General features: G+C 39.0%; 1 protein-coding gene across 1 annotated transcript in view; it reads left to right on the plus strand.

Annotated features, from left to right (window-relative positions):
• The window catches only part of MACROD2 (MACRO domain containing 2), an 895210-nt gene that overhangs the window by 620833 nt on the left and 247430 nt on the right, over positions 1-26947 (plus strand). Inside the window, exon 7 of the mRNA XM_010000182.1 lies at positions 7834-7907. Coding sequence (XP_009998484.1) covers positions 7834-7907 — 74 coding nt within the window. The remainder of the gene's footprint in view (positions 1-7833; positions 7908-26947) is intronic.

Genomic DNA, 26947 nt, shown 5'->3' on the forward strand with positions numbered 1-26947 from the left:
TTTTCTTCTCTACTAGGAGCAGGTATGTGTCATTTCAGCTGATTTTCTTTATGTAGTCTTAGGAAACCTTTGATTTCCCTTAGAGAAGAGATGAGAACTGTGCTTCAGTAGAAGTAATGTCAGATTATTTTGTTTTTTCTTGTACTCATATGGCCTTCACCAAGTACTCTGTTGGCTTTAGATAATCCAACTAGGTCCTTTGGTTGCAGCTGTCAGAGCAATTGAATGTGGTGGAAGTGATTTACAGGGTAGACTTGGGCTGGCAACACTGGCTGTTTTCTTTGTTACTTCATTTTTTGGTATTTCCTATGTATGTTTCATTCCTGTGAAGTTTCTCAGACTTTTTATACTGTCATCTCCCTTCATTTTGCTGTGGTAGCTTGTCTCCCCTCACATCCTTTACATACGCATGTATCCCCAGGTCCTAATGTGCTGCCTAGTCTAGTCGAAATACTGAGAGTTCCAAAGAAGTCAACAGCCCTGATACTGTTTCTGCCATATTCAGCCCTCCTCCCCAAGACTCTGTACCCCACCTTGCAGCAAGAGGCCCTGTGCTCCCTCCCTCCCCTCCTGTTCTTTCACCCCCAGTATGCTTTCCCAGCTCCCACTGTCTGCACAAAGATCATGTCAGCAGGGAGAAGAAGGAGCCTCTCATAGCAACTTTTCACCATTCTCCACCTGCCCAGCCTGTAGTGGCAGATGGATTAGTAGACATCAGGGACTCTCCAGCAAGAAGAGGCACGTTGCGAATATCTCAGCTTCAAGAAAGCCTTCAATTAGAGTTTGCAATCAAATGCAAGATGGATTTCCATCAGGCTTTGTGAGGTCTAGGATCATTATTCCTATTGCTGAACAGCAGATCTCTGGATGCTTAGGCTTCCCTCAGTGCTTAGGGGCACTGCATGTCAAGCAAGACCTGGGATACTGTCAAGTACAGGTTAAGCATTGTTGCCTTAGACCACATTTTTTTAGAAAATCTGCCAATTTCTGGTGGAATTCAGAGTGTGTGGATGTAGAGGGTTTTGTTTTGTTGGGTTTTTATCTCTTGCAGCATTAGCAAGACACTTCAGAAAGGTAGGATTGATTCCCTACATATTGCTTCACTAGAGAACATCAAGGCATTTTTATTTAAATCGGTGGGTAGAATAAATATTTAACCTCGTTGGAATTATACCTACAATGAAGCCAATACCCCATTGCTGTTCAGTTCAGTGTATGATGGGAGATTTCACAGTTGACTGGTGTTTTACACTTTGTTTCAAATTACTTTTGCTGTATTATGTTGCCACCCTAAAAACTTGCTTGCTATATATGGATAAGTAGAAAATGAACTACTCTGCATTAGGGAGCTCATCTACACTTTGAAACCTTTTTCAATTAACATTTTTCTGTACAACACTTCTTTCTGGAATAGCAGTTCTGGATATGGTGTATAGTGTGTTTTAAGAAGAATGATGTACTTGAGCTCAGAAACAGCTGCATATAAGTGTCTAAAGGGCTATGTAATTAACAAAAATGTTGCATATACACTCTTATAGGTAGATTTTATAATTGTGAAACTACCTGTGTAAGTATATCTCTCAGTTGCATTTGCATTCTGTATTCTTTCTCTTACCATATGAGTGCTAATTGCCAGAGTAGAGAGATCTTTTCCCTTTCAGTGTTGTGCTGGTAGCTTGCTGCTGTTTCCCCTTTTATGCTCAGCTTGAAGCCTTAATGTTCCACATGGGCATTACAAATACCCTGACAGGCAGCAGAGCTCCACTGAACAGCACAGCTCTGAAGCTTTCCCAGACAGTCTCTGAGTATTGCTTGCTATGTTTTTTACAAGATAGAGAACCTGTTTATCCATGATGTGGTGCCCCTGCAAGCATGCTCCCTGTAAATGCTGGAAAAAAGAATTAAACCAAAATCCTGACATCTAATAAAAAAAAAATGAATCTGTTGATAGCTGCAGAAAAGTTAAATTCTTGCAGTTATGAGGCTCTCCTGCAGAATCCTTGTGTAATACCTCTTGCAATAAACTCACAGGGAAGCTCAAGTGTAAATGCGTTTTCAGTAAAACTCCCCCCCCCGTGCTAAAAAATATCAATCAGCTAGGTAAAATTAAAATCTAGTTTTAATTTAGTGGAATCCAAAGGTCATGTAGTGCAAACCTCTATCTGCTCACATGACCTAAATAATTATTGAATGTGCCTATGTTCAGCTGACAGTTAAGACAATTTTATGATGTCAATGTAGTAGAGTGTGAAGTGAAGCATGGTATGAAATTGTAGTTTTTCTTGCACCATAGCCACCCTTCTCGTAACTGACCTCTCTCTGACTGCAACCATAAGCTCAGTCCATATTTGCAACTTGTACAGAAAAAGTGACTGAGGGGTAGAAGAAGGTGGATCACTGTGCTGATCAGACAAGAGACCAGTGTCAGTCGGCACAGTGATGGGTGCACACTGGGCATCTTGTCTGACAAACTGAGGCTGAACCAGCCCTGTTGTCAAGAGAGACAGTGCATGTCGGCCTGCAATTTGTCTTCGTTTTGCTGACTTGCATGAGGTTTAAAATGTGCCAGCATTAATCCTGGTTGACTTAACCAGGGATCAGAGTTACCCATTGCATTTCTGTGAATGAAGAAGGGGGCTCTCCATTGTTTCAGTACTGTACCTGCTTTGTGTCACTGCATCATAGCAGTGACGTTCTGTTTCTTGCATTACTTGCAAGATGTTTATTTTGAGTTTCTTTATTAACCATCTTCTGCCAGCTGCCTCTTTATCACGTCAGCAATTGAATGCAATTGGCAATCATTCTTCAGGAACTGGATGTGTTTTCCTGTTGCTGCTGAATTTTTCACTTGAGGAAAATGAAAAGGCATGTTCCTTGCTTGAGAGGAATTGAAAGACATAAAACAATCTCTTCAGAAGAATGATTTTGTTTATGCATTTAGATAATGTCTCATTTTTCTTTCTTTGATATGCATGCTAATTAATTACTCTAGCACAATCTACAAGGAATACAGTGAATATGTGCAGCTTTGTTTCCTGGGGTAACTAGGGTAACAGAAAGGCTACTGGCTTTTCATAGTACTTAATTTCACTGTCTTTCTAAGAGTTACTTTTTGAGTGGACAGCAAATAAGGTTTTCTCTGGCTGAATGAGTTCAATAAGGCAAGGCAGGCTATTTAGCAGAAGATTCATGGCTCTGCTCTTTGGTCTTCAATGCAGCTGATCCAGATGAGGGCACTTTTTTCCAGATTGCAAGAGTCCACAAAAAATTATCAACCTAACAGTTTGTCAGCTTGTCTACCCAATCACCATGTGACCATGGTTATATTAAAAAAAAAAAAAAAGGCTCAAAAATATCAACAACTTAAGCTTCTTAGTAGAATACTGCCATATCTGCTTCTAAGGAGGCCACATTTAGCATGGTAATGGGAATCAACCCAGCATGAGCCAATTCATTTTGACTACTAAAATACATCTTTGACAAGATGATTATATGGGATCAGTTGCAAGATTATAGTTTCACAACTGAAGGGCGAGTGAACATATTGAGTAACCCCACCTCAGGCACATTGGGCTGTGTATCTCATTTGTTTTCTTTTGTTGTCATAAAGTGATAAGGCTGAAGTGTTATGATTCGTGTCTTATCGATAGCTCGCCTTAACCCACATGACCATAATGAAGCACAGTTATCCACGTCTGTTGTGATTCAGAAAGCTTTTGTAGCATCAATAACAATGCTGAGTTTAAGAATATATATGGAAGAAATGGTTAGTGCCTTTTCCTTTTTCTCTCTCTCTCTTTCGTTTCCTTTTTTTAAAAAAGAAAGCTGGAAAATGTCTTTATTTTCAACACCATCTGTTGCTGATAATTCCCACATAGCAAATCCTTGATGAATGGTGGAAATAACTTGTCATACTGTAGAGAGGGCCTTTGGTACACTTCCGTAGTTCGAAAATGTGACTGTTGAGGTACTATTTGAAGAGCATCCTTTATATATTATTAAACATAATTGACAATTATATAAACTAAATAAATGGAAGCTACTACATTTTGACAGTCATGTTGATAAAACAATGGGACTCTGTTTTGAATTTAAAACATGGGAACAGTCTGTGAGCTGTTGCATCTTGATATATGCACAAGCATGCCAGAGTAGATACTTTCTGAGAAAGTATGAGCAACAGATAATGAGTGTTTGTGTTGATGTGCATTTGGTTCTTTTCATGATTTGTTTCAAACTGAAACCATTACAACTGGAAAATAAGAATATTAAGATTGTGATGAGCTTTTCAGAAATCATAGAGAAAGAAACATTTTAAATTAATGAAAACCTGTCTAGCATTTAGTCTGTGATAACAAATAAAGGTGCAGATCTTTTTTACCAGGATGAGTTGATTTACGGAAAACATTAAGCATCTTGGTTAAACTGACAAATTATAACACCCCTGCAGCTACTGAAGTGATTTTCTGGATTGACATTTGCTTGTTAGTATTATAAAATAACATATAATCTGTTATCATCATTATCAGCTGTATAATAGTAGAGGTTGATTATTTAGTACTTATGCTTTGTTAATGGGCTTTTCATGGGGAGGTGGCATTACCTGATTGAAAGTTAGACATTTTTAATAAGATACAGCATTGGATTGAGCACAGTAAAAGAGATAAAGTTACCAGCATCTCCATGCTATTTGGGAGTCCCTTTAATAGATTTCTATTAATTTTATCTGTGAAAATCCATTTTGCACTGTTTTTCATTCAAGAACTTCTAGTAAACATTTTTTCAGATGTTTGCATAGACAAATAAGGCATACAGTAACAGACACAGTAGTGTGAATGTTTCTCTGCTAAATCTCCCAAGCACAAAGAACTGAGCATTTACACTGGAGTGTCTAACAATAGTATATGCATCTACTACCAACATGCAAAGAGAAGGAGAGGAAGGTTCTAAGTTGAGCTGTGCCTTGACTGGTGCTGGTACTCAAATCAGTGTTAAAGCTGGCACTCACTTTTCTAAAGGCATATATAAAGGCAGCTGTCCTGTCCAGAGTACCATTTTAGCTGTGAAGCAACTGGGCAAAGACATGAGAGCTTTTGTGACAGTTACCAAGCCAAAATACTGGCTTTGCCACTGGAGAATGTAGGAAGCTCAGTCCAAGTTAAAGGCCTGTGGGTGAGTGGGTGAAGGTTTCATCCCACACCTATCCATGGCATGTGACCTCTTTCTCTGCCAACTAAACCCAGTGGAGTCCTAGAGAGGACTGTGCTTGCCCATACCTTACAGCTAAGGCATCTTTGCCTTTTAGTGCCCTTGTTCTGTTCAGTATTCTGGAGGAGCACTCACTGCAGTAACATGGGCCAGTGTCACTCTTATTACTTTACCTGTTTTATCTTTTGTGAAATTGAGCCTTTAGCCAGAATTGCCTGAGCTGCTGCTCCAGCAGTCGGTTAACTGTGAGGCTCCTCGAGCTCATTTCTCTCAAGTAATTTGATTCCCACGTGCTCCCTGAGATTGCTTTTTCGCTGAAAGGAAAGTGGAAAGGGGGAATGGGTGTGTGTATGAGAGCTGACCAGAAGTGTTATGGCAGACAAATGTAGCTTAGACATAAAAACAATGCAAAAATGTGTTTTAAAAGATCCCGTTTTACTTCATCTCATTTTAACCCAGTCCTATTAAACATTTTTTGTTCGAGAATCAGAGACACAGGGTCTTTTGTGCTGATGCCAGGTATGGAACAGGAGGCTAAATTCCATCCTGCTCCTGCATAAAGCCAATAAGGTAATTCTTTCATTAAAATTATCAGAAATGTGTGTAAAATACTAATTTTATTTGTTCCCCCCTTCGGCAACTGATCATAAAAAGCATCTATGGATTTCACACTATTATCTGAAATCATACACAGAATTCAAGGCTTTTTTGTTTTGGTTGCTGAACTACTTCTTTTACACTGTGGTTACTTAGGAGTAGTTGAACTTCCGTTTTCTAGGTATGCTTCTATTTAAGATTGGTTAGTACAGCAGCAATTTTCTAAATGATGTACAATTTATAAAGAGATTCTATAAAATCGCCAGTGCTTTATCACAGTTTTGGGCAAACCCCCTGCTGCAAGGGAGAGAACAATAAGCCTGCGAAGTTAAATCTTGCTGGAAGGAGAATTGTTCTAAAATAAACCATTCAGTGTATCAGTTGTCTGAAATATGTTTCTCCCTCTGCATGGTGTTCATTGTATGTCCAGGCAGATCTACAACACTAAGGCTACAGAATTTCTGTTACAAAGTCCTTGTTTGTTAGATAGCATATTTCTAATTTAAGCAGACAGTCTGCTTAGAGGTCTGTTATTTTGTATGATGAAAATGTGAGGCTCTTGGAAGTCCCTGCTTTGGGTTTCATTAGTGTTCATTAGTTTGTGTCATAAGACATATGCTTTGAGGAGATCAGCAGCATTATTAAATGTCATAAGAATTTGTTTTTCTCAGCAGCAGCACAAGTATCCACAGTAATACTTGTAGGTTCTTAGCAAATTTTCTGTTTGGCAAAAAAGTATCTGAAAACATTTAAAAATATACTTTATTGAGAAGTGTATGCAAAGGATGCACATGCTAAATGTCTGTATTACTCAAACGTTGACTATTTGACTTGCTACTTTTGCTGGATAGTCATCATCCAGCACTTCAAAACAGTGCACATGCTGCTGGACAAAATCCTTGCAGAGTCAAGTTAGAAGGAGTAATGTTTTGGGGATTTGATTCATCAGTGCACAAAAAAAAAGGTCTAAAGAAGGTCTGAGTTTGGAGGATAATGTGCCAGGTCAAAAAGCTGGATACACCTACTAATTTTTGCAGCACCTGCATTTTCATTTATGGTGTGAGGGTGATGTATGATGTACAGAGACTCTATGTATGCAGCTGTGTGCCAAATTCCACTACGGTTTCTGTTGAGCTGCACTGCTTTCTTGTACGCTGTTGCTACAGCTCCACCTCTTCAAAGACTCTTCTATTAATCTAACCTACTGAGAGCTATTCATACTGCTTATGGGTTTTTATTTTTAAATCCTCACAAAAGTGATTTGCTGCCCCCAAGTTAGGAATTTAAAGGAAAATTAAATTGAGGCTGCCTAAATAATGAAAGCATCTTTAGATTTGATAGATAGAGACCATCAAAGCAAAAAGTCTGTATCCCTGGAAAGATTTCTGACATTGTTTAATGCTGGGGGGAGTTACTATTGCTAGTATATCATGCAGCATAAGGCTTGCAATTCATATGCTTAGGCTTCATGAATACCTAATTTCCAAAGTTGTTAATTATTTTTTAGGTAATAAATTAAGAGAGTTCTAACTCAAACATTTTTATCCTTATATGGCCTATAGTGTTGGGGTCATAGTGTTGTATAGTTTTGCTGACAGATAGATTAAAGAAAGCAAGCCTTAAGAAATGCCTGAATTTTTCTTGTATGCCATGAAAGCTTAGTATTTGTTTCTGTGATGTATGTGTTATATTGTTGCCTGTCTGGTATGACACATGTATAGCTCTCTATTTTATCTACTTCCTTTGATCTGTGGAGCTTTCCTAACTAGAGTTTAAAGGAAAAAATATTTTTAAAAATCCAATAACCTATCACTGGCCCTATTTTCAATTTATTTAGCTGGGGAAAAAAAAAAAAAAAAAGTAATTTATTTCACCTAAAACCTTTATACCAGGCTCTGAAGAAGGAAGTTGACCAATTCTGATCTCAAAGAACCCCAAAACGTATGGAAAAAAAGTTCCAGATTTTTTTCTTCTTATGAATGTAAAAAAATGTGCCTTTTATTTATCTGTTGTTTCTTCTGTCTCTAGGTTTTCCAAATGAGCCTGCTGCTGTCATTGCCCTAAACACTACTAAGGAATGGCTAAGCAAGAATCACAATGAGGTATGGAATAAAATATACATTTCCCAATTTGTTTGAGATTATGGTCTTTGACTCCAAGACTGTCAAAAGAGTAAACACAGGCTAGAGCCTCAAAGTCTGTTGCTATTTAGTCTTAAGACCAATGAAATTGGGTCAGGAAAATATAGCCGAAGGAAGAGTGCTATATTTAAAAGCAACACTGGAGTTGAAGGGAAATACCTTTGTTTGCAACCATACTGTATGTTTCCTCTGCATTATAATCTTTCCTGGCAAAGTAGAAGACTGTTCTCTTCCTCAGCTGCTTCTGAGCGTCAGAGTTTTTGTGTAATAATGAGGAGATTCTTTGAAAGGAAACGTATATAACAGTTGTCAGTGGAAACAGCCACCAAAGGTCAGTGGTGTTCAGGGGTCACTTTACAGTAAAGAGCTATATGATAGTATTTTCTATTTTCTTTAATTTTTGGGTTGCTTACAGTTAGGCGATCATTTTCCTTGGAGCATTCACTAAATACGTGATACTACTGTGAATTTTTACAGGACTGGTCTTCTTCCAGTGACAGTATAATAGTGATTATTTTTACAAGACAAAAAGAAATGCTTTCAACAGAATGATCTCCACAGCTCCCTGTTCCATTTTGTTGTTTTCAGTTCTTAGCAGGCTGATAATTCCTAGTGTTGAATGGGAGAAATGCAACAGAGAAGTGACAGAACAAATAAAATAGTCATGTCTTAGACCGAAGATATGCCTGTTTCCTCGTGATGACAGCCAGCAGATTTTAGACAGCTGGAGTTGTTAAGTATTTTTGTCTGAAGATACTTTACAAAGCATCCAGTGGAGAAGCAGTGGGTTCAGGGACATAATTAGTAGTGTTTTTCTTCTAGCAATATATTCAGAGGGCCTTTCTGTCACAAGAATCTGATACATGAGGGTATGAATTTAGCAGTGTTATGTGGTTTGTTTTGGTTTTTATACCAGCTTTGAATTGAAAAGAAACACTATGTTGAGATTTGAATGGTAAGCTGGTGTTTTCAAACCCAAAGCTACGCTAAGGGCTGCATACATGTTTGGACACTGGTTCTTTGCAGCACTGAGCACTTGGTAGCTTCCTGTGACTTAGAGATCTGTGTTGTAAAGAATGTATTTTGGTTAGGCGGTCTTTATTAACACAATAGGTGCCTAGGTGTCAGCACCTAGGGAAGACAGGGGGCGGGAGCTGTCATACTGGGGGGTCTGCTATAGGCGACCAGACCAAGATGGCCTTGTTAATGAGGCCTTCTACAGGCAGATAAGAGCAGCCTCATGCTTACATGCCCTGGTCCTCATGCACGATTTCAACCACCCCAGTATCTGCTGGAGGGGCAACACAACAAAGCATCAACAATCCGGGAAGTTCCTGGACTGCATTGATGACAACTTCCTCCTCCAAATAGTAGACAAACCAACAAGAAAAGGTGCTTTGCTGGACCTTGTTCTCAGAGATGGGCTGGCTGATGATGTAATACTTAATGGGAGACTAAGCTGTAACAGCCATGACACAGTCAAAATCGGCATCTTTAGGGCAGCAAGGAAGGAGCGAAGCAAGTTTACTATCCTCAGTTTCAGGAGAGCAGGTTGTAGTTTCTTCAAGGATTAAAAATTATCCTACTGAGCTTATATCACAGCTATTTTTCAAATGTGAACAAGTATAGCTAATAGTTGTTATATGTTTCCTAACATCCTGAATCTCAAACTCACCAAGTTGAGGTCTTATGCTGTTTGATGAAGTTGAAGACATATATGTGATGCATTCGATGCAATTATTACATATCAGTGAATACAATGGTTCAGAGCTCATTCCCAAGGTTAATTTTCAAAGGAAGTGGAGAACTAGATTTCAGACAAGGTACGTTTAAGGGTTTACTTATCCATAGCTCTGTACTTTCTTCTACAAAGCTTCTCCTTTTCGTAAGGATTTTCTGCAATCTACTTGCTTGAGTTTTAGGCTCTGGCATACTAGCATGTTTTACATGTAATAAATAGGTCAGCAGCAGCTAAGTAAAAATGCTTAGCAATTCAACTGAAGGTAGCAGTAACTTCTACAGTGAAAGGTGTCTTTTTGAAGCACACAGCTGTTGGATTGATGGGGTTAACAACATAGTTCATCTGGTTTGAATGAACTGACATAGCTCTGTGCAGGGTGTCAATCAGATTTCTTGTATATTGTGTGCACTTAATCCCTTGGATTGGGTTTTGGGCTTTCAGTAATAATGCTATACATCACCCAAACTTTTCCCAAAAAGTACCTCATTGTACAGCAAAGGAAATGAAAGGGACTTTCTGAGTCTCAGCAACGTAGTCTCTTCTTACCGTAGATAACCATATGATATAGTCCTTTCTGTAAACTTCTGTTGTAAAGATAGAGCAACTCCCATTACACCCAATGAATATTTAAATTTACATGTCCTAGTCCAGGAGCAAAACCTTTAATGGTTGGCCACGAGGCCAGCTTTTCAGAGGGCTGCCTGTGTTTCACTACTGTTATCACTAATCAGAACCACTCCTCTGACACTGGCTGCACTGTCAAAATGAGTCAGTGTGTCCTGCTAACAGCCTCTCCTGAATGAAAGAGGCCTCCTGCACTTGGCCATGCAAGAGTTCAATCAATCAAAGTCAGCTTCTTCCCTTCATTCCTTCTTGTGCAATCTGCCTTGCCTTTGAGAAATCCTGTCTAGGTTCTGCTCCGTTAGTCCCAGAGGTATTTGGTGGCCAGTTATCCTCCAGTAATGTCTCGTACTGGTTGCCTTAAGATCTCAAACACTTGGACCATAGAATGCAAATTGATTGAATGAATGCAAGAAGTATAACCTTCTCACTAGGGAATTTGCCTACATAGAAATACACTTGGCAAAAACAGATGGGTGAGTAAAATGGAAACCTGACAAATTTGTAAGTCTTTTGTTGTGCTCTACAGCAGCAGTTTCTTATCTGCCTTCCTGCATCCCAGGAAACTGTGACAAATTTGTGAAAGATAAGGCAATATTGTTTGCTGCTCTCTACCTTCCTGCAGTACTTCTCTCCTTTGATGCTGTAATGAGGATTTTATCCACACTGATATTAATTCAAAATATAGGTAAATCGTTGGCTATATTCCTTAGTCAGCCTCAGGTCTGAAAATACAACCTAAATTACCCCATTCTTGCCAGTGTGTTAGAGTCCTACGAAGTTCTCTGTCATAGTATTTACATGAAAAGTGATTTACATTTAATAAAAGGTTTTCTTATTCAAGTCCATTGTTGTGCTCGACCCCTCAGGTGTTTGTATAAAATCTTATTAGCATGCTTAACTCCGATGTCTCTCAGATGAATGTCTCATTACCATGCAAATGGAGTTAGCTCCTTTCTGAGGTTAATTGTTACAAAGCAACACAGAGAGAGATCTATTGTAATTTACTGAACACAGAACACCAGCTAGGCAGGGCATCAGCCATCATAGTCTAGCAGCCCAAAACTTAACTACATTAAGTCCACTAGGGAAGAACAACAGTAATCTAAGTAATGGTTTGGACTTAGTTGTAGGTAACACACAGGACTGTTCTGGTCTTGAAATGCAACTCAGTCAAACTAATTTCTGGCCATGTTTTACACCAAGGTCTGCGGAGTGGCAGCCAGAGGGCAAATCTAGTTTAGAAGCTGGTAAATGGTGTTGTACCTTTAGCATAGAAATCCCTTGGAGCAAACACACAAGAACAGCCACAGTCAGCAGTACTGGGTTAATTTACTGCAGACCACCTAGGCTATCTCTTTAGCAAACTGCATTTTCACATTTCACAAAGTGCTTGAAAAGTTTAGTAGAAGTCTTCAGTCCACAAAATAAAATTGGATCCCATCCTTTAGGAAATTACACACTGGCATTAATTTAAAAACGCACATTAAGCTCTTTGAATCACAGAATGACAGAATGGTAGGGGTTGGAAGGGACCTCAAAGGATCGTCTAGTCCAACCCCCTTGCCAGATGAGAATCACCTAGGTTCAGAATGTTTCTTTCTGGCATAATTTGAGATATTGCCATCTGATTTCCCATAATGACATCACAAAAGAATTGTGTCATCTTTAACTACTGGACTGTCTATGTTTTTGGGGGTGGTGAGGAGAGTGTTGTGTTTGAGTTTGTTGTGGTGAGTATCTTCAAACATTTGTGATGTTAGAAATTGTTATTTGCTTTTACTTCAGTACCAGGCTGTTTTTCAAAAGGGTGAAAAATAAAAAATGCTCTGTGTATGCCTTACCTTATGTCACTGACATGAAAAGCCTCAGGACTTTTTCACTGCTCAAGACTTTAATTTAACAGCACATTTAGTTCAAAGTATTGTTCTTTCTCTTGCACAGTATCTTACAACATTTATTATGCACCCCAGTAGAAGAACAACTAGGGAAGTGCAATTGCAATATATGTTCTATTGAAATAACTGATGCAGATTAAAAGCACATAGATGGAAAATAAATCAACAAATCCCTGATTCCTTTTCATTCGAATCACTACTGAAGAGATTATTTTCTTCTCATTTTGCCTGAAGTACATGGTATTTAGATCCCTGTATTTCAGCAAGTAGTTATGCATCATCCCACTGCCAATAAATATTTCTACATTTCCAGCAAAACAGGATAAGAAAAATCCTGGTGCGGTTGAAATTAGTGGAACTCTGGTTTTGAGGATCAGGGGTGGGGACAGGTTCGCTTTTGCTATACTTTTCATGACAAAAATTTTCAGAAGGAAACGCCTGGTTTGTCGAGTTAAACACACCGCAACGTGGGCGCCATGCACTTGTGCTTCATTTTGTACTATGCTTCATCCAAATAACAATATTTTCCTCTACTGAGGTAAAGTGAAATTTCCTCTCCTGTTCACATCTCCATATGCATGTGTTCCTTGGTGATATGCAGGGATTGGCCATATCCTCACCAGCAGGAGCTGTGGGCATATGAGAGAGCTGAGGAAACTCTCCCTGAATGGGGACTGTAGATATGACTGGAAGGACTTTCATCCTGCTGATAAAGCCTGTATCCCTGCTCATAGTAGGGAGGTTGGAACCTGATGATATTTAAGGTCCCTTCCAACCTTCACCATTCTATGAATTTATGTAGGAATTTAAGGAAAGGAAGATCTGTGTTAAGAAAGCAGAGCTTCATGGGTTATGCTGTTTTTCTTGTCCTCAAGGAGCTTTTTACCCTGATTGATGTCTCCTGGTCACCAGAGCAGGACAGTGAGGAAGCAGCTTCCTCTAGTGTAAGAAGCAGCTGAGAGGCTCAGCAAACCAGCTGTACTCTGTGTTTGCCACCTGGAAAGCCACTGCCTGAGAGGACAGAGAAAAAGGAGTTGCCACTATTCTGTATTGCACAAGGCAAGGTAGTTTATGTTTGCCTCAGTGAGATTTTAAAAGCACTAGGGCTTTATTTTAGGATCAGCTCACATGACAGCACCTTTGTGTCATGTGCAACTCTCTACAGGTAAGTGTGGCATTCCATGGCATCCATTTGGGTACCACCTTAGTCTGGCTGTATCTGTGCTATGCAGTATTATGTTGTGTAGGCATATACCAAGGAGGTGTAAGACAGCAGGGTGGGACCATTTCTGATGTCTCTCCCTGCAAAATTGGGTCAGACAGCTAACAAAGAGTTGCTTTTACCTCCTGAGCCCATGAAGATATCAGGGCAATCCAATTTTGTTTTTTTCTGCAGACTGCTTCCCTGAAAGATAATTTTATTATTAATTTAAAAAAATAAGTTTTCTTCTCCCTCCCTTTGGTGGTCTCAGCGACCTAATTTTGGCTCTTTGTTCTTCAGAGACAATTAAACAAAGTGGCATCTTGAGATGAGGTCTTGTCTTTATCTCTAGAGAAGGATGCAGATGGAGACAGTGTGTCTTGGAAAATGTTGTCTGATGCAGATTCCTTTAATGAAACCTCAGTTTATATTCCCCTGGGCAAAGCAAATAAGTTTCTGCATTTATTCCAAAAAGGAGTGGAGTAACTAGCTGACAATATTTAGTTAATGAAAGCAACTATTTTTTTAAAAATGAAATAACGCAAACAACTCCCCCTTAGATAGTATTACTTTTGGTTTTGCTTGGGTAGTTTTGATGCTTACAGTTTTACAGTTGTCAACAAAACTCTATGCATAATTTTGAAAAAAAAAAAGAAAAAAGTAGATATTTATGCCTAAGGTGATATCTTTTATGACAAGTTTGGGCCTGCGGTGACATGTATTTATTTTAGAGTGTATTTATTACTCAGAAATAAAGCTCTGAAAATACAGGTTTCGATTGAAGCCACTGACAGCTCCTCAAGGACAGTAAGGGTGCTGATAAAAATTCAGGCGGCTATTTTGGTAGCTCTTATATGCCAGTATCATTTGATTAACATAATCTCCTCCCCTCCCCCAGCACCGTTCTCTCGGGTAGGTTAAAAAATGATCTCCTTTCTATTTCTACATTCTAATTAGGTGGTAATCATATGCTGCTCTGATTGAAATGAAAATCAGCCATCATGCCACTGTCATCTAGCTGAAGTTGAGGAAAAAATGCTTTTCAACTTGTACAAAATTAAAATGATTTACTGGCTCTGTGTAGCTGCTCTCTCCCTGGGCTCAAAGAGATTCAGAGCTGTCCCCAAAGCCCAAACCTAACTATCATCCCAACAGGCAAATAATTTTCTGAACTGATAAGTAAGCTGCCAGGGCAGCAATGCTTTCTTACATGTTCTTCAGACTACTATTCAGGTAGAAGCCTGATAAAGCAAAGAAGACAAAGCCTGTGTCCATCACGCATGATGCTTTATTTATTAAACTTTAAAAGCTTTTGTTATTTTTTATACAGCTATTGAGAAAAAAGCAGGAAGGCATCCTTTGGAAGGAAATGTTAGAGCTCCTGATTGGTGTGAATATGCCATGTGACTGATGTCCCATGAGACTCAGTTGTGACCCAAATGAGAAAAGGAGGGGGGAGTGTTGAACACATGGCTTCCTGACACCCTTTCACCCAAAAATATTTTGAGGTTCAAAGAAATCTACTAGGCATTAGATCAGGGTTGAGATTTTTATTTGTTTCTTTGAGTTGTTCTCCTGATTTCTGCACAGTTGGAGGGCCCTGGATACTGTAGTGACCTGTATGAACAGACTTTAAAAATAAATAAAACCATTCTGTTACTTCTTGCATGACAAGAAAAAAAAAATTACCAACAACAAAACCATTATAACATCACTTTTTTTTCAGTATTGCCTGCCAGCCATAAAGTCTAATAATTTCAACTGGCCTGTCAAATCAGCCCAAAGCAGTTGATTTCCAGCCTTCATTCTGGGGAGATTCAGTTGTTGTTATTACCCTTCTGGATAATACCCTTCTGCTCTTGTCTTTCAATTGCCTTGTCTTCCTCACCCCATGGGTATGTAGGAATAAATAAATGAGGAATTGCAATCCATGTAGCTGTAGCAAGATACATGGGTAAAATAATTAACGAGTAGCAGAGAAATCAATGTTATAATCTTATTTTGCTTCTCAGCCCTTCATTTTAATAAGTCTGTTGTGATTTAAGTTTTGCTATACTTTCATGCCTGTCTGAACTGTATCTGTGGATTACAGCTGGACCTTAGTAGGAACTGAGCTAAGATTGGGTAAGAAGGTTTGTCTTTGACTCTACGGAGGTTTGCAAGGAGGCCCTAATCATGAAGGCAGAGTTTTGGGAGACTTGCTGTGGAAGCTGCCTGTAGATGAAGGACATGGCCAGGCAGTCACCAGCAGCAGATAAACCATATGGCCAGCTCAATTCTGTCCATGATGCCAGTCAGCCACCCAGGCCTCATCAAGGTGCTGGCAGAAACCAGGGAAGAGTCCCTTTGGCACAAGCCCTGGGCAGGGAGCCCAGTGTCCAGCCCTCTACTCCACAGCCAGCAGAGGATGTCTTTGCTTTGGGTATTTCTATCAGCCACAGGGTTCAGTTCTGTGAACTGGCACTTAGGTGGTGTGTTCTCCAGGCTTTGCAGACCAGAAACACCAGTCCGTGTGACCTGGGCCTCTCCAAGTGCCCTGGAGGTGGCTCTAGCTGTGCAGCCTGGCATGTGCTGGAGGCAGGCATGGCTGGGGGGTACAGCTGCCAGCTGCACTGCCTGCCCAGCCGCAGCGCGCAGTGCGGAGGGAAGGGCAGCCACTCTGCTGGCATGGGCAGCCGCCCTCCCACAGGAGCCAAGAGCACACGCTTTGTTTCGCTGGCACTTTCCTGGCATCCTGCAGAGCATACGATGTCTGCTTTTTGGTGTTCTGTTTCCAATAAACTCACGTAGCTGTTTTGCTTCTGGAAAGCTGCCGCTTCTGCTTGGTTTAAATTCAGTTCTTTTGCCTACAGTTTTCCCCAAAGCAGAATGTCCAACGTGGCATGTGAGAGTAAAGATACGTATACATAAAATTTATATATAATAATATTAAAAATGTATTAGGCAAATCTTATACTGGAGCTCACCCTACAAAGGACTAAGTGGGTACAAGCCAGCTAAGTATAAAGGGAAAAAAATTATTGAGTTATATTGTCTTCCCATCTGAGATTTTATCTGGCCAACTCCCACCATCATCTTCAAGCATGTTAGCCATCAGCAGTAGTTCACAATCATATTTCTACCAAAATGAAACCTCTTGTATTTTAATAGACAAGTGCATATAGAATAGAATGAGTTTACTCCTACTAGACTACAGCATCTTGACATATAGTTTCAGATATATGATTCTGACATTTAATAGGTTGGGTGATATTTGCCACATACTTCATAGGTTCTGTATTATACTGTACAGGTGAAAAATGGGTTGGTCTATTATATATTAAATGACGGAACAGATGAGAAGAGCACTGTGGTTGTGGGGGAGCACTGACAATAGGAACCTGTGGAAACATGGGAATAATGATGGGCTTTCAAGATTAGATACCTGGCAATAAATACAGAAAAACTTGCTTAAATTCAACTGTGAGCTCAGCTTAAGGATGTGTAGTGCCATCCTACTTAAACTTCAGGAGATACTGTGTGTTTCTTTCATTTATTTGAAATTAATGAAAAAATGGAGGATAAATTAGGTGAGATATGAAATTCTTCAGTGGGAATAAACAGTGCTTCCTGAGAAGAATTATTAACAAAGGCTACAAAAAGACTTGCTCAGGTTCTCACCTCGATCTTAACCTGGTATCTCACGAGATATCAGGGTGAAGGTGGATTTTACTAGTATAGGCTGCTTACAGCTACTAAATCTGAATTTGATTCATTTTTTGAAGTCTTTTTTTTCCCTTTTTACAGTAAAAAATAGGACAAATTTATTTAGGATTAGCAAAATAACTGGAAAATGATCAGCGGTTAAGAAGACAAGTTCTAGCTGAGGGTTAAAGCAGAATTAAGTAGGTTTAAAAGCACTATAATTTTACAGTTGAAATGAAAATTACCATGGCACAGAACACAGATTTGACTTGCAATTATGCTTTGCAAGTCATAGAATCACAGACTGGTTTGGGCTGGGATGGACCTTAAAGATCATTCTAGTTCCACCCCCTCTGCATGGGTCAGGGACACCTCCCACTAGACCAGGTTGCTCCAAGCTCCATCCAGCCTGGCCTTGAATGCTACCAGGCTGGGCAACCTCAGCTTCCCAGGGCAACCTGTTCCAGTGTCTCACCACCCTCATAGTGAAAAATTTCTTCCTAATGTCTAGCCTAAATCTATTGCCTGTTTCTCTCCACTTTGTTGTGTGTCTTAATCCTGATTCAGAAGTACATTTTAATATTACCAAAACTGAATTTGGGATGCTTTTATGAACCAGAAGTATTGAACTTTTCTGAGCTTGTATATTCGTCTTGTCTTTGTTATTAGACTAAAAATGCCACATGCTGCTACACTGCCCATACTCTGTAGTACTTGAGAACATGTTCATCCACATGATCAATGCACACTAAATCCAAGGGGACAAGGGTCTCTTTGATTTCTTCTTCTTTGCAAGAAACTAGGGTCTTTTGTGAATCCATCTCCAAGTATCCTGGATTTGTTGAGGTGTGAGGAAGAGACTTTCAGGTTTTGTATTCTTTTCTAGACTCTCCCATTCAGCTTTTCCACACACAAGGGACTGTGTATGTAAACCTCAATCCAGCTCAGTTTGAAGGAAAGGGTTTTATGTGTGACTTTCAGCCTCTCCTTCTGTAAATTTCACTTTTCATTTAAAGTCCCTTTGGATTTTGTAAGCCAAAAGGTTAAAAAGTGTTAGTCTTTTATTTGCATAGTCAGTCTTATACTTGAGTTGAGATGTAAACGTGTAACTTCTGTTTTATTGCTAAAATGCAGCATATTTGATTAATTTCATTTGTTGTTCTTACTTTCACCTTGTTTTGCAAGAGTACGTGTCAAATGTCTTTTCCATGTGTGGAAGAAGTCTTTGAACTTGCACTGCTGCTTAACGTTTTGAAGCGAATGAGCAAAACTTGCCCTAATATGAAAGCAACTTACAGCACTTTGAATCCCCAGAATTTCTTCATACTCATCAGATGATTGTCTCTTCCCTGTGGACATTTAAACAAACATCTTCCTTTGGGGACTGCCTACTAATAATATACGGTCTGTATGATGATAACCTCACAATGGGGAAGTGTTTCAGAAAGCACAACATTCTATATGCTTTAGTTCTTCTGACTTTTACAGTGACTCTGTTGCCTCACTGCTCTCTGTTCCCTGTTAAAATCTTTCGCTACAGACACCATATTAAGTTCATTGTAAATATTAATATTTACTTTGTAAATATTTAATATTTACAAAGTAAATATATTTCCCTTCAGACAGTTGAGGCACGACTGCCCTTGATTTTTGTTAGATTATAAGAACATTGACACAATTCTATATAGCGTAAGTGCAATATCTAATTCATATACATATTTATATTTGTAGAATACCCTAGGCATTTTTTTCTAGTGTAATTTTTATGGGGCATATCATATGAGAATAAAATCTCATTGTAACTCCGGGTTGCTTATGCAGGTATGCTTCTCAGGATGGGGTCTGAGTCTTGATGGATATTTGGAAAGCGCCTGCCACGCTGTTAGTACTGAAGAAGTACTGTTAGTACTGAAGCAGAATTGTGTATCTAAAAACCTTCAATATCAGAGATTATCAAAGATGCTTCTAATTCAAAGCTCTAAGTGTGAATCCAGTGGGTCCACTTCTATAGACTAACACTATTCTCCAAAACTCTCTTGATTTTTAGCAGAGAGAGCATTTTTGCAGTGAAAGAATTTTTACATCACAGTTGCTAACAAGGAAGGGCAGGCATTAGTATCTTTAATGATGGCAGTGTTAGCATTTGCTACAGGGGGTAGATCAAAAGTCTTGAGTTCACTCCCATCTTGAAAGTGCAAGTATTTACAGAAAATATAGTTTTATATTTACTAGCACTAGGTATTGTGACTGTGATGTTTCAGATTCTGTAAGACACACTTTGAGACAGAGATGTATGTAGGGGACAATCCCCATCACATGCAATTTATAGCCAGGGCATTACAAAAATAAATCTAGCTTGTATGATGCCTCCATAAAGCAGAAGCTGAGAGGGAAGCTGAACTAAAATTTTTCAGAGACTATTAAAGAAAATAAAGAGTTCTTTATAGGCAAGTAATAACATGTATAAATATTGCTTCAATGTCAGATTGCTCAGTGAACTGGGATTTCCATGTAAATGGTCAGTTACCTGTCTTTATTGGCAATTTATTATTACCTCCCATGTTTTGTATGTATCAAAAATGGATCCTCCTTTGTTCCAATGAGCTAAGCCTGACAAAAGAGGGCAGATGTTGAGCCATGGATAGCCATGAAGAGTGTGTATGGTTTTTTTTCCCTTTTGGTCAGGACTGGAAATAAGCAGGAGCAAGGTAGGTTGACACTGTCTTTTAGTTAGCGTATTGTGGGAACTTTAGGAGTGAAGTGCTGAGAAGCTATTTGAACCAGGTTTCTTAGTTCCCAGATAGCCTAGTTTCTGAAGGTTGCTGGATGGCTGCTCAAATGGATTTTGGATGTCCCATATATGTAGAGCAGTTGCATAGAATAAAAATGATCTCTTGATACAGGGATCTGGCAGGTTCAGTATGTCTTGCTCTCCCCTCATTTGTACCTTCTTTGCCTTTGCATTTTTTCCCTTTAAGTCATCACTGTTCTGCCCTGTGTGAGTGGTGAACTTGTCTCTCTGTATTCTGCTGTATTTGCCTGGGCATTTAACTGAGTGCTTTGGATCAGGAGAGAGGAAACAAAGACTGTACCCCTACTCTGGGTCTATCTTGTTTGCTGCAGCTGTTGTTCTTAGGTACTGATTTCAAGTCCAGCTGCTCCTTATTGACCCTGTGGGAAGTGACAGGTTGAATCAATTATTTCACATGCACATTCTCTGTTGGCAGGACTCTTGAGAGTTTTATAATAGCACAAATGATGTTACTTGCTAGTGCAAAAGAAAGTTACAATTTGGTGTAGCAATTAATATGCAATTAGTAAGGCATTCTTTTTTCTTGCCAAGTATTTTTCTCCAGTTATTTTTAGATTTGAATTGACTGAGTAGTTAAAGATTTCCTTTCTGAAAGGAGGAGGGGAGCAGTATTTTCTTCTGCATTAGCTTTGATTTTTCCTCCTGCAGGGACACTGAGAAGCACAGACAGCTGTTATTTAAAACAGAATTGAACATGAAATGCTATCAAACCATTTACTATCTCTGAACTACAACACAGCAGTCCTATGTTTTAATGATCTATGGTTGTTTGTTATGAACTGCATTACTGCTCAAGCTTACATTTGTTTAGAAGATTTGAACATAATTAGAATGTATCTCTAGGAACAGTCTATATGTGCCTTTTAAGGCATTTTGGTAATTTACTTTTTTTGCTGCCCCAAGGTAGTGACACTGCCCGGCAGGATGCAAGGGGGGAGGGGTTGAAGCATGTTGGGCTGTGGATGTGTTGAGATGTCAGCATTATCAGAAATGACAGCATCTGTGAGCAAAAGAACAGAGCAATCAGAAACCCTCTTCAGCCTTTGGCACCACCACTGAGGCTGCCAACAAGGGTGTCAATTTCTGCCAGCTCCTGGAGCATTTTTTTGTGGTGGTGACACGTGTCACTTCAGAACTAGATTGAGACAATTGGTACATCTCACACTGGCCACCAAGCAGCCCCAGCTGCTCTCTGCTTTCAGACTCTCATCACCTGGGCTAGGTTTGACCTAATGATGTACAAGCAAAAAAGGCTATATATTTTATAGTAGACTCCAGGGCTGTCATATCCCAGGTTTTTTGACTAGATTAATTAGCACCCATGTAAGTAACGCCATATACAGTCATTTAGAGCTCTTACCTTTTTTTTCCAGATATTTTATTCAAAATGCTCTAGAAAGTGTTTTGAAGGAATGTTCATTGGTTAATGAAAACATTTATGAATATAAAGTGATAGATGGTGTATAATTTATAAAACTTCATCAAATGAAAATATATGAGAATTATAGGGTTTTACTGGCCAGGTGGCCTCTGTGGGCTGTTGCTAAGAGAGGTCAAATTGGATCTGTGATCTTAAAACACTACTGTACTAATTAATGTGATAGGAAAGTGTTAGGAAATGCAAAATAATTATTCATAGAACTGGCTCATAATTTCTTTTTCAGTTAGTCTTCTAGCATGTTGCCACACCACAGTGCTTTTCTTTAATAATGAAGACATTTTGGAGAAATAGTATTAGCAGCTGGTTGACTGTAGTTAATTGACATATTACAGTATTCCAGCACATTCTGTCAGGGAATGCTGTGAATGGCTTAAAGGCTTCTAGGGGGAAATAAAGCAGAGATGACCAAAGATAAGTCATTTTAACTTAACAGTTCTCAGACAGTGTATCATGATTCTATGAGACAATTTACTAAAATATGTAGAGACTTTTTATTTAGAAAATAATGCTGAAAGGGACTTAACAAATTTTATCTGTGGAAATAGCACATAAGCTTCTGTAGGAGTAGGGCAATGCACTGAGCTTTAGGATTCTTTGAAGATCTGAGTGACTAAATGACATAAATCCATTTGCTTATGGATTTAATTGAAGTAATAAATTGACAAGGAGTTTAAGAAATTAACTGTATAGCTAACTGAGTCATGCTAATTATTGTCTTTTCCCCTGCCCCCCATCCATAGTTAACAGAGCTTAAAATGAACGCATCTTTGTTTTTAGAATGAAGACTAAAGAAAAGAGCCAGAGTGAAGCCGGGGAAGTTACTTAGCAAGGCCTTCACCTCCAGCTCACTGATTCAAATCCAAACCATTTTGTTCATGTCTGAGAGCTTTTTGGCCTTTGCTCTAGTTTGGCCTGTGTAGAATGAAACGGAGAAATGTGGCTTTAGTCCCTATCACAACTGACATGACTTTAGTTGTACTCATGAACATTATGTATTTAAAGAGTGTGATTTTGCAGTCATGGCAACCAGCTGGAGATTTTGCTTTACTCTCCAGAGAAGCTGGGATTAGGCACAAAATAAAAAACAGCAGACTAGTGCTGATAGTTTCAAATGTTCATGGATGTATAAAGGAATTTCTTCTTAGATGTGCTTATTGAAGGAAATGGAAAGTGACTGCTTCAAAGGAGCTGAGCTATTTGATCATGGAACGTTTTATTGTACAGTTAATTACGTAAAATAGGCTGAACTGAGATAGAGCTCTTAGTGACTTTTTAGCTGTGTGTATAATTAGATATACAGAGCTGTTTCCTTAGCTAGTGTTAGCCTGCTTAGCTCTATTTAAGTCAATTTGCATCAGCTGAGAAGCTGGATCCTGGAATTTAGGGAACCATTGAAGGTTTATTATACCAGAGTAACACACAGCCAAGTTCTGTACCCTAAGGAAATTTAGGCCGAGGTGCTTTAAGTAAGAAAAATGATGCCATGTTCATTTTTAAAGTAATGATGGGATAATCTCAACCTTCAGCACTTCTATTTGAAGCTTGTTAGAACTTACAGCAATTTCATATGCAGGTGAAGAACTACCATGATGTTTTGAGGATGTACTTGCAATTTGGAAGGAAATATGTTGTGGGGAATTTTTGTCTGTAGGATGTGTTCAGAAAGCAAAAAACAGCAGGCATAGGAAAGTTTGTTGAGGGAGATAAAAAAAGAATGACCTCTAGAAAAGCATTTATCACGGAGTAGAATAGAAAATGAAGAAATGGTAGCTGATAATGAACAACCAGGATACAATAACAGCACTCTGAATGCTCATGTTTTCTGTTCTTTCAGAAGTGTTTTGCTTTTGAAAAATACAGCAACTCTCAATATGCAAGCTTCCAGATTCTGATTTTAAAAGATGACACTAAAAATAACAGCTTTCCCATGTTATCAGAATTTTAGTTTGAGGCCAGTGATACTCTGATGCTTCCTACAACTGAAAACAAGGGGCTCCCAAACAAGTAGAGGTTTCCTGCATTAATTAAATTAATTAATACTTCAAAGCTGTTCATGGATATTTTTAGCACTGTAGGCCTTGGAATGCCCAGTTTCTTGCAGTCTGCTTTCATGTTCATCATTGCCAGAAACAAGGCTAACAGAAGCATTAAAAATAGTTTAGAAAATACCAATGCCTAAGTCACAGGGAGTAAAAGTCCTCTTTTGCTGAATTGAAATAGATACAGCTGAGAGACCTTAATTCAAGAATTACAGACTTCCTTCAGCTGAGACACTTGACTTTGTCATCAACATACATGAGGTAGTGTTTCTGTGGAGAACTTGTGTAACTTTTTTCTCAGCACTGTGCACCCCATGAATTGCTGCTTTTCTGGGTAGGACAAGAACTGGTCAGTGCTTGAGTCTGGCGTTTTATGGGGAGGTTAACGCACCCACAAATAATGGCTGTTCTAATTGTGTTCCATTTAGAATAAATATAATTTCTTACCGTGTAAATAGTAAATTCTTTTGTTAGTTCCTAAATGCTGATACTTTTTAATAATTTCAGAATAGTCACACAGTTGTCAGAATTTTGTTCTCATACACTGGGTGGGAATGGTTCATACAACTTTTGAAATTATTTAATTTAACTTTCATAATTATGTATGGGAATTCTGTAGTATTCTACATTCCTCTGTGGTATCAAAGCAGTTTAGTTTAAAAGTTTACAGTACACCTAGTGATTAATGAAGTTACAGTCATTTACCTCAGAATGAATTCTGCTTTGAAAAGATGGTTCGTTTCACTCTAATTATTTCTGTATTGTCCTTCTTTGCATCACAGGCATTTTACTGCTCTTCATCTTAACATATTAAATCCTCCTTGCTCATGCATGAATCTGGACAGCTGGATGCCACTAATGCGGCAGCTAGTGCTACCCAGTGGTCTATAATCAACGTTCTGTTGCCACACATTTGCATCACACTGCATGCCTAAAAGGGCTAAAAATTTGATTTGTGAAGCAACAGCTGATTAGGAATGATTAACAAAAAGATTGGGAGGTGGTGGATATTGTGTAATGCTGCTTCCATCCTTTGAGCATCCAGCAAAGAGTGGCTTATCTCTGATCTGTCAATGTGAACAAAAATAGATTAACCAATATTTAAATTTTTTATCACTAATAATTTCTCAAAGGCTGTTTAAAACTGAACACATTAATGACATTTAAATGAAAACAGAGGTAGAAATCATCATCAAACTATAAGAAGATAAAACTTCATTTTAACAGAACATATAAATTTGGTTTTCTGCAGTGTTGAGACAATGCAAGATGCAGTGATAAGTATATAAAAAATACTGTATTACTAAATGTACCTTAAATACCTTGCTAAATGGAAAAGACTCTCACATACTGAGACTGATTTGTAAAGAGACACAGTTCGTTTTGGATGCAGAATAAGATATCCTGGAAAGACTTAAGTTGCAACAGGCAATCTTCAATGATTTCAGTCTAACCTGATTGTATCTTCATAATGGGTTTCTTCAAACTGCTCCGTATGCGTCATGTAGACTGGCATGAAAGACTGTTTCCAGTTCACAGTTTTGGATGGAAATGCTTTTATTCCTTAAAAAAAAACCTAGCAAACAAACAAAAAAACCCCAAGCATCAAAAGCCTGTGTGAATCCTACAGTTCCTCCTGTGTGTCTTTCCTCATTCTCCATACTGGGCTCCTCAGTAGTTTTTTCTGCTGATCTGCTCTTCTTGTGCTACAGATTGGCCTATAAAGGAAGCAATTATTTCTGCTCTTAGTTCCCTTGCTGAGTTGTGATTTTGAAAATAAATCATCTTTGCTGCCTGTATTCAGCTGTTATCAGTGCTAGAAGAATAATTACGTTGGGAAACACCTTTTTCTGGGATTTTGACAGTCTTCCTCCTATTTCAGATTCTTGACCACTCATGCTAAGATTAGCTGTAAACAGCAGTTTGGAGAGCAGAAAATATGGCATTTCCTTGTTTCAGTAATGCCATGAGTCCAGATATCATCATAGAATCATAGAATGGGTTGGGTTGGAAGGGACCTTACATATCACCTGGTTCCAACCCCCCCTGTGTGGGCAGGGACGCCTCCTGCTAGATTAGGTTGCTCAGAGCCCCATCCAAACCGGCCTTGAACATTTCCAGGGAGGGGGCATCAAGAACCTCCTTGGGCAACCTGGTCCATGATCTCTGTTTACCCAGAATTGCTTTTGGATTTTATTTTTTTGACATCAGAAAAGTGGATGTGATATAGCTGTGCCTGGAAAGGACCCATCTGGAAAGGATTTAAAAATATATTAAAAAAAATTTTGGTCATAAATATAAAAATGTTATTTTAAAAAAGTGTGTGTTACCATCTTCCTTTTGTCATGGTTCCACAGGCAACTACTGAAAAGGCAAGAATTTTGCTTTAAAAATTAAGAAGAAATAAACCACAAAGCGAGGTGAATTACAGAGCTGTTGCTCTTCTGAGCTGGCTATAGGCAGAGAAGCCTAATGCAATCAAAGTGTACATAAATAGCCTACTAATGGACAAACTGTTTCAGTTTGTCATTGTAGTGGACATTATTAAGATAATTATTTTATCCTTCATGACTTGCTGTTCTATTGTGCTGTTATATAAATCAATCCAATCTAACTAATATGTTTTTAGGAACAATTTTCATCTCTTCTTGCAAAAAGGGCTTATCACAGAAGGCAGTCTTGTTAAAGGCTTGCCACTTCAGAGATCTGGTGACAATAAACGCTTGGCTGTTCATTTACTGGCAGGTCACGTTTCAGCTGAAAACAAAAGCAATGCAGGAAGTGGCAAGTAAAAAAATAGGTTGTCTAGCTTGGTGCTTTGGTAAGTTCTATTTCTTGTAATTTTCCTTCAAATCATGTCAAGTCAGGCTTCAAACAATGTCTTTAGGACGTTCTGTTCAACCTTCAAAAGTTCAGCAGATGCCACTGTAACATAAGCAAAATGCAGATCAAAATCCAAGTGGAAATTTGTTCTTGTCCTAAGTCTTTGTTTACAGCCTATCCCTTTGCTGATAATTTGTTGGATTATTTGAAAAGCAGAATGTAAAATTATAAGCTGAGATCACAGTTCTGTGTTTCAGCAATAGTGTGTTCTTTTCCTGCTCTATGTTTCTGGTGCAGCTTTGAAGTACTTTGTGTGTTGAGAGTTGTGGATTGCCAGCCAGGGGCCATGTGCCACTGAGACAGCTGCAGTGGTGGACAAAGGCGGGGTTTTTCAGTGGTGTACATGATGAAATTCAACAAGGGGAAGTGTAGAGTTTTGCATTTGGGGAAGAACAACACCATGTACCAGTACAGGTTGGGGGCTGACCTGATGGAGAGTATTGTAGGTGATAGAGACCTGGGGGTCCTGGTAGACAGGAGGATGACCATGAGCCAGCAATGTGCCCTTGTGGCCAAGAAGGCCAATGGCATCCTGGGGTGCATTAGAAAGGGTGTGGTTAGTAGGTCAAGAGAGGTTCTCCTCCCCCTCTATTCTGCATTGGTGAGCCCGCATCTAGAGTATTGTGTCCAGTTCTGGGCCCCTCAGTTCAAAAAGGACAGGGAACTGCTCGAAAGAGTCCA

Source organism: Chaetura pelagica, unplaced genomic scaffold (genome assembly GCF_000747805.2).
Source record: "Chaetura pelagica isolate M959 unplaced genomic scaffold, ChaPel_1.0 scaffold336, whole genome shotgun sequence".
NCBI classification, from domain to species: Eukaryota; Metazoa; Chordata; class Aves; order Apodiformes; family Apodidae; genus Chaetura; species Chaetura pelagica.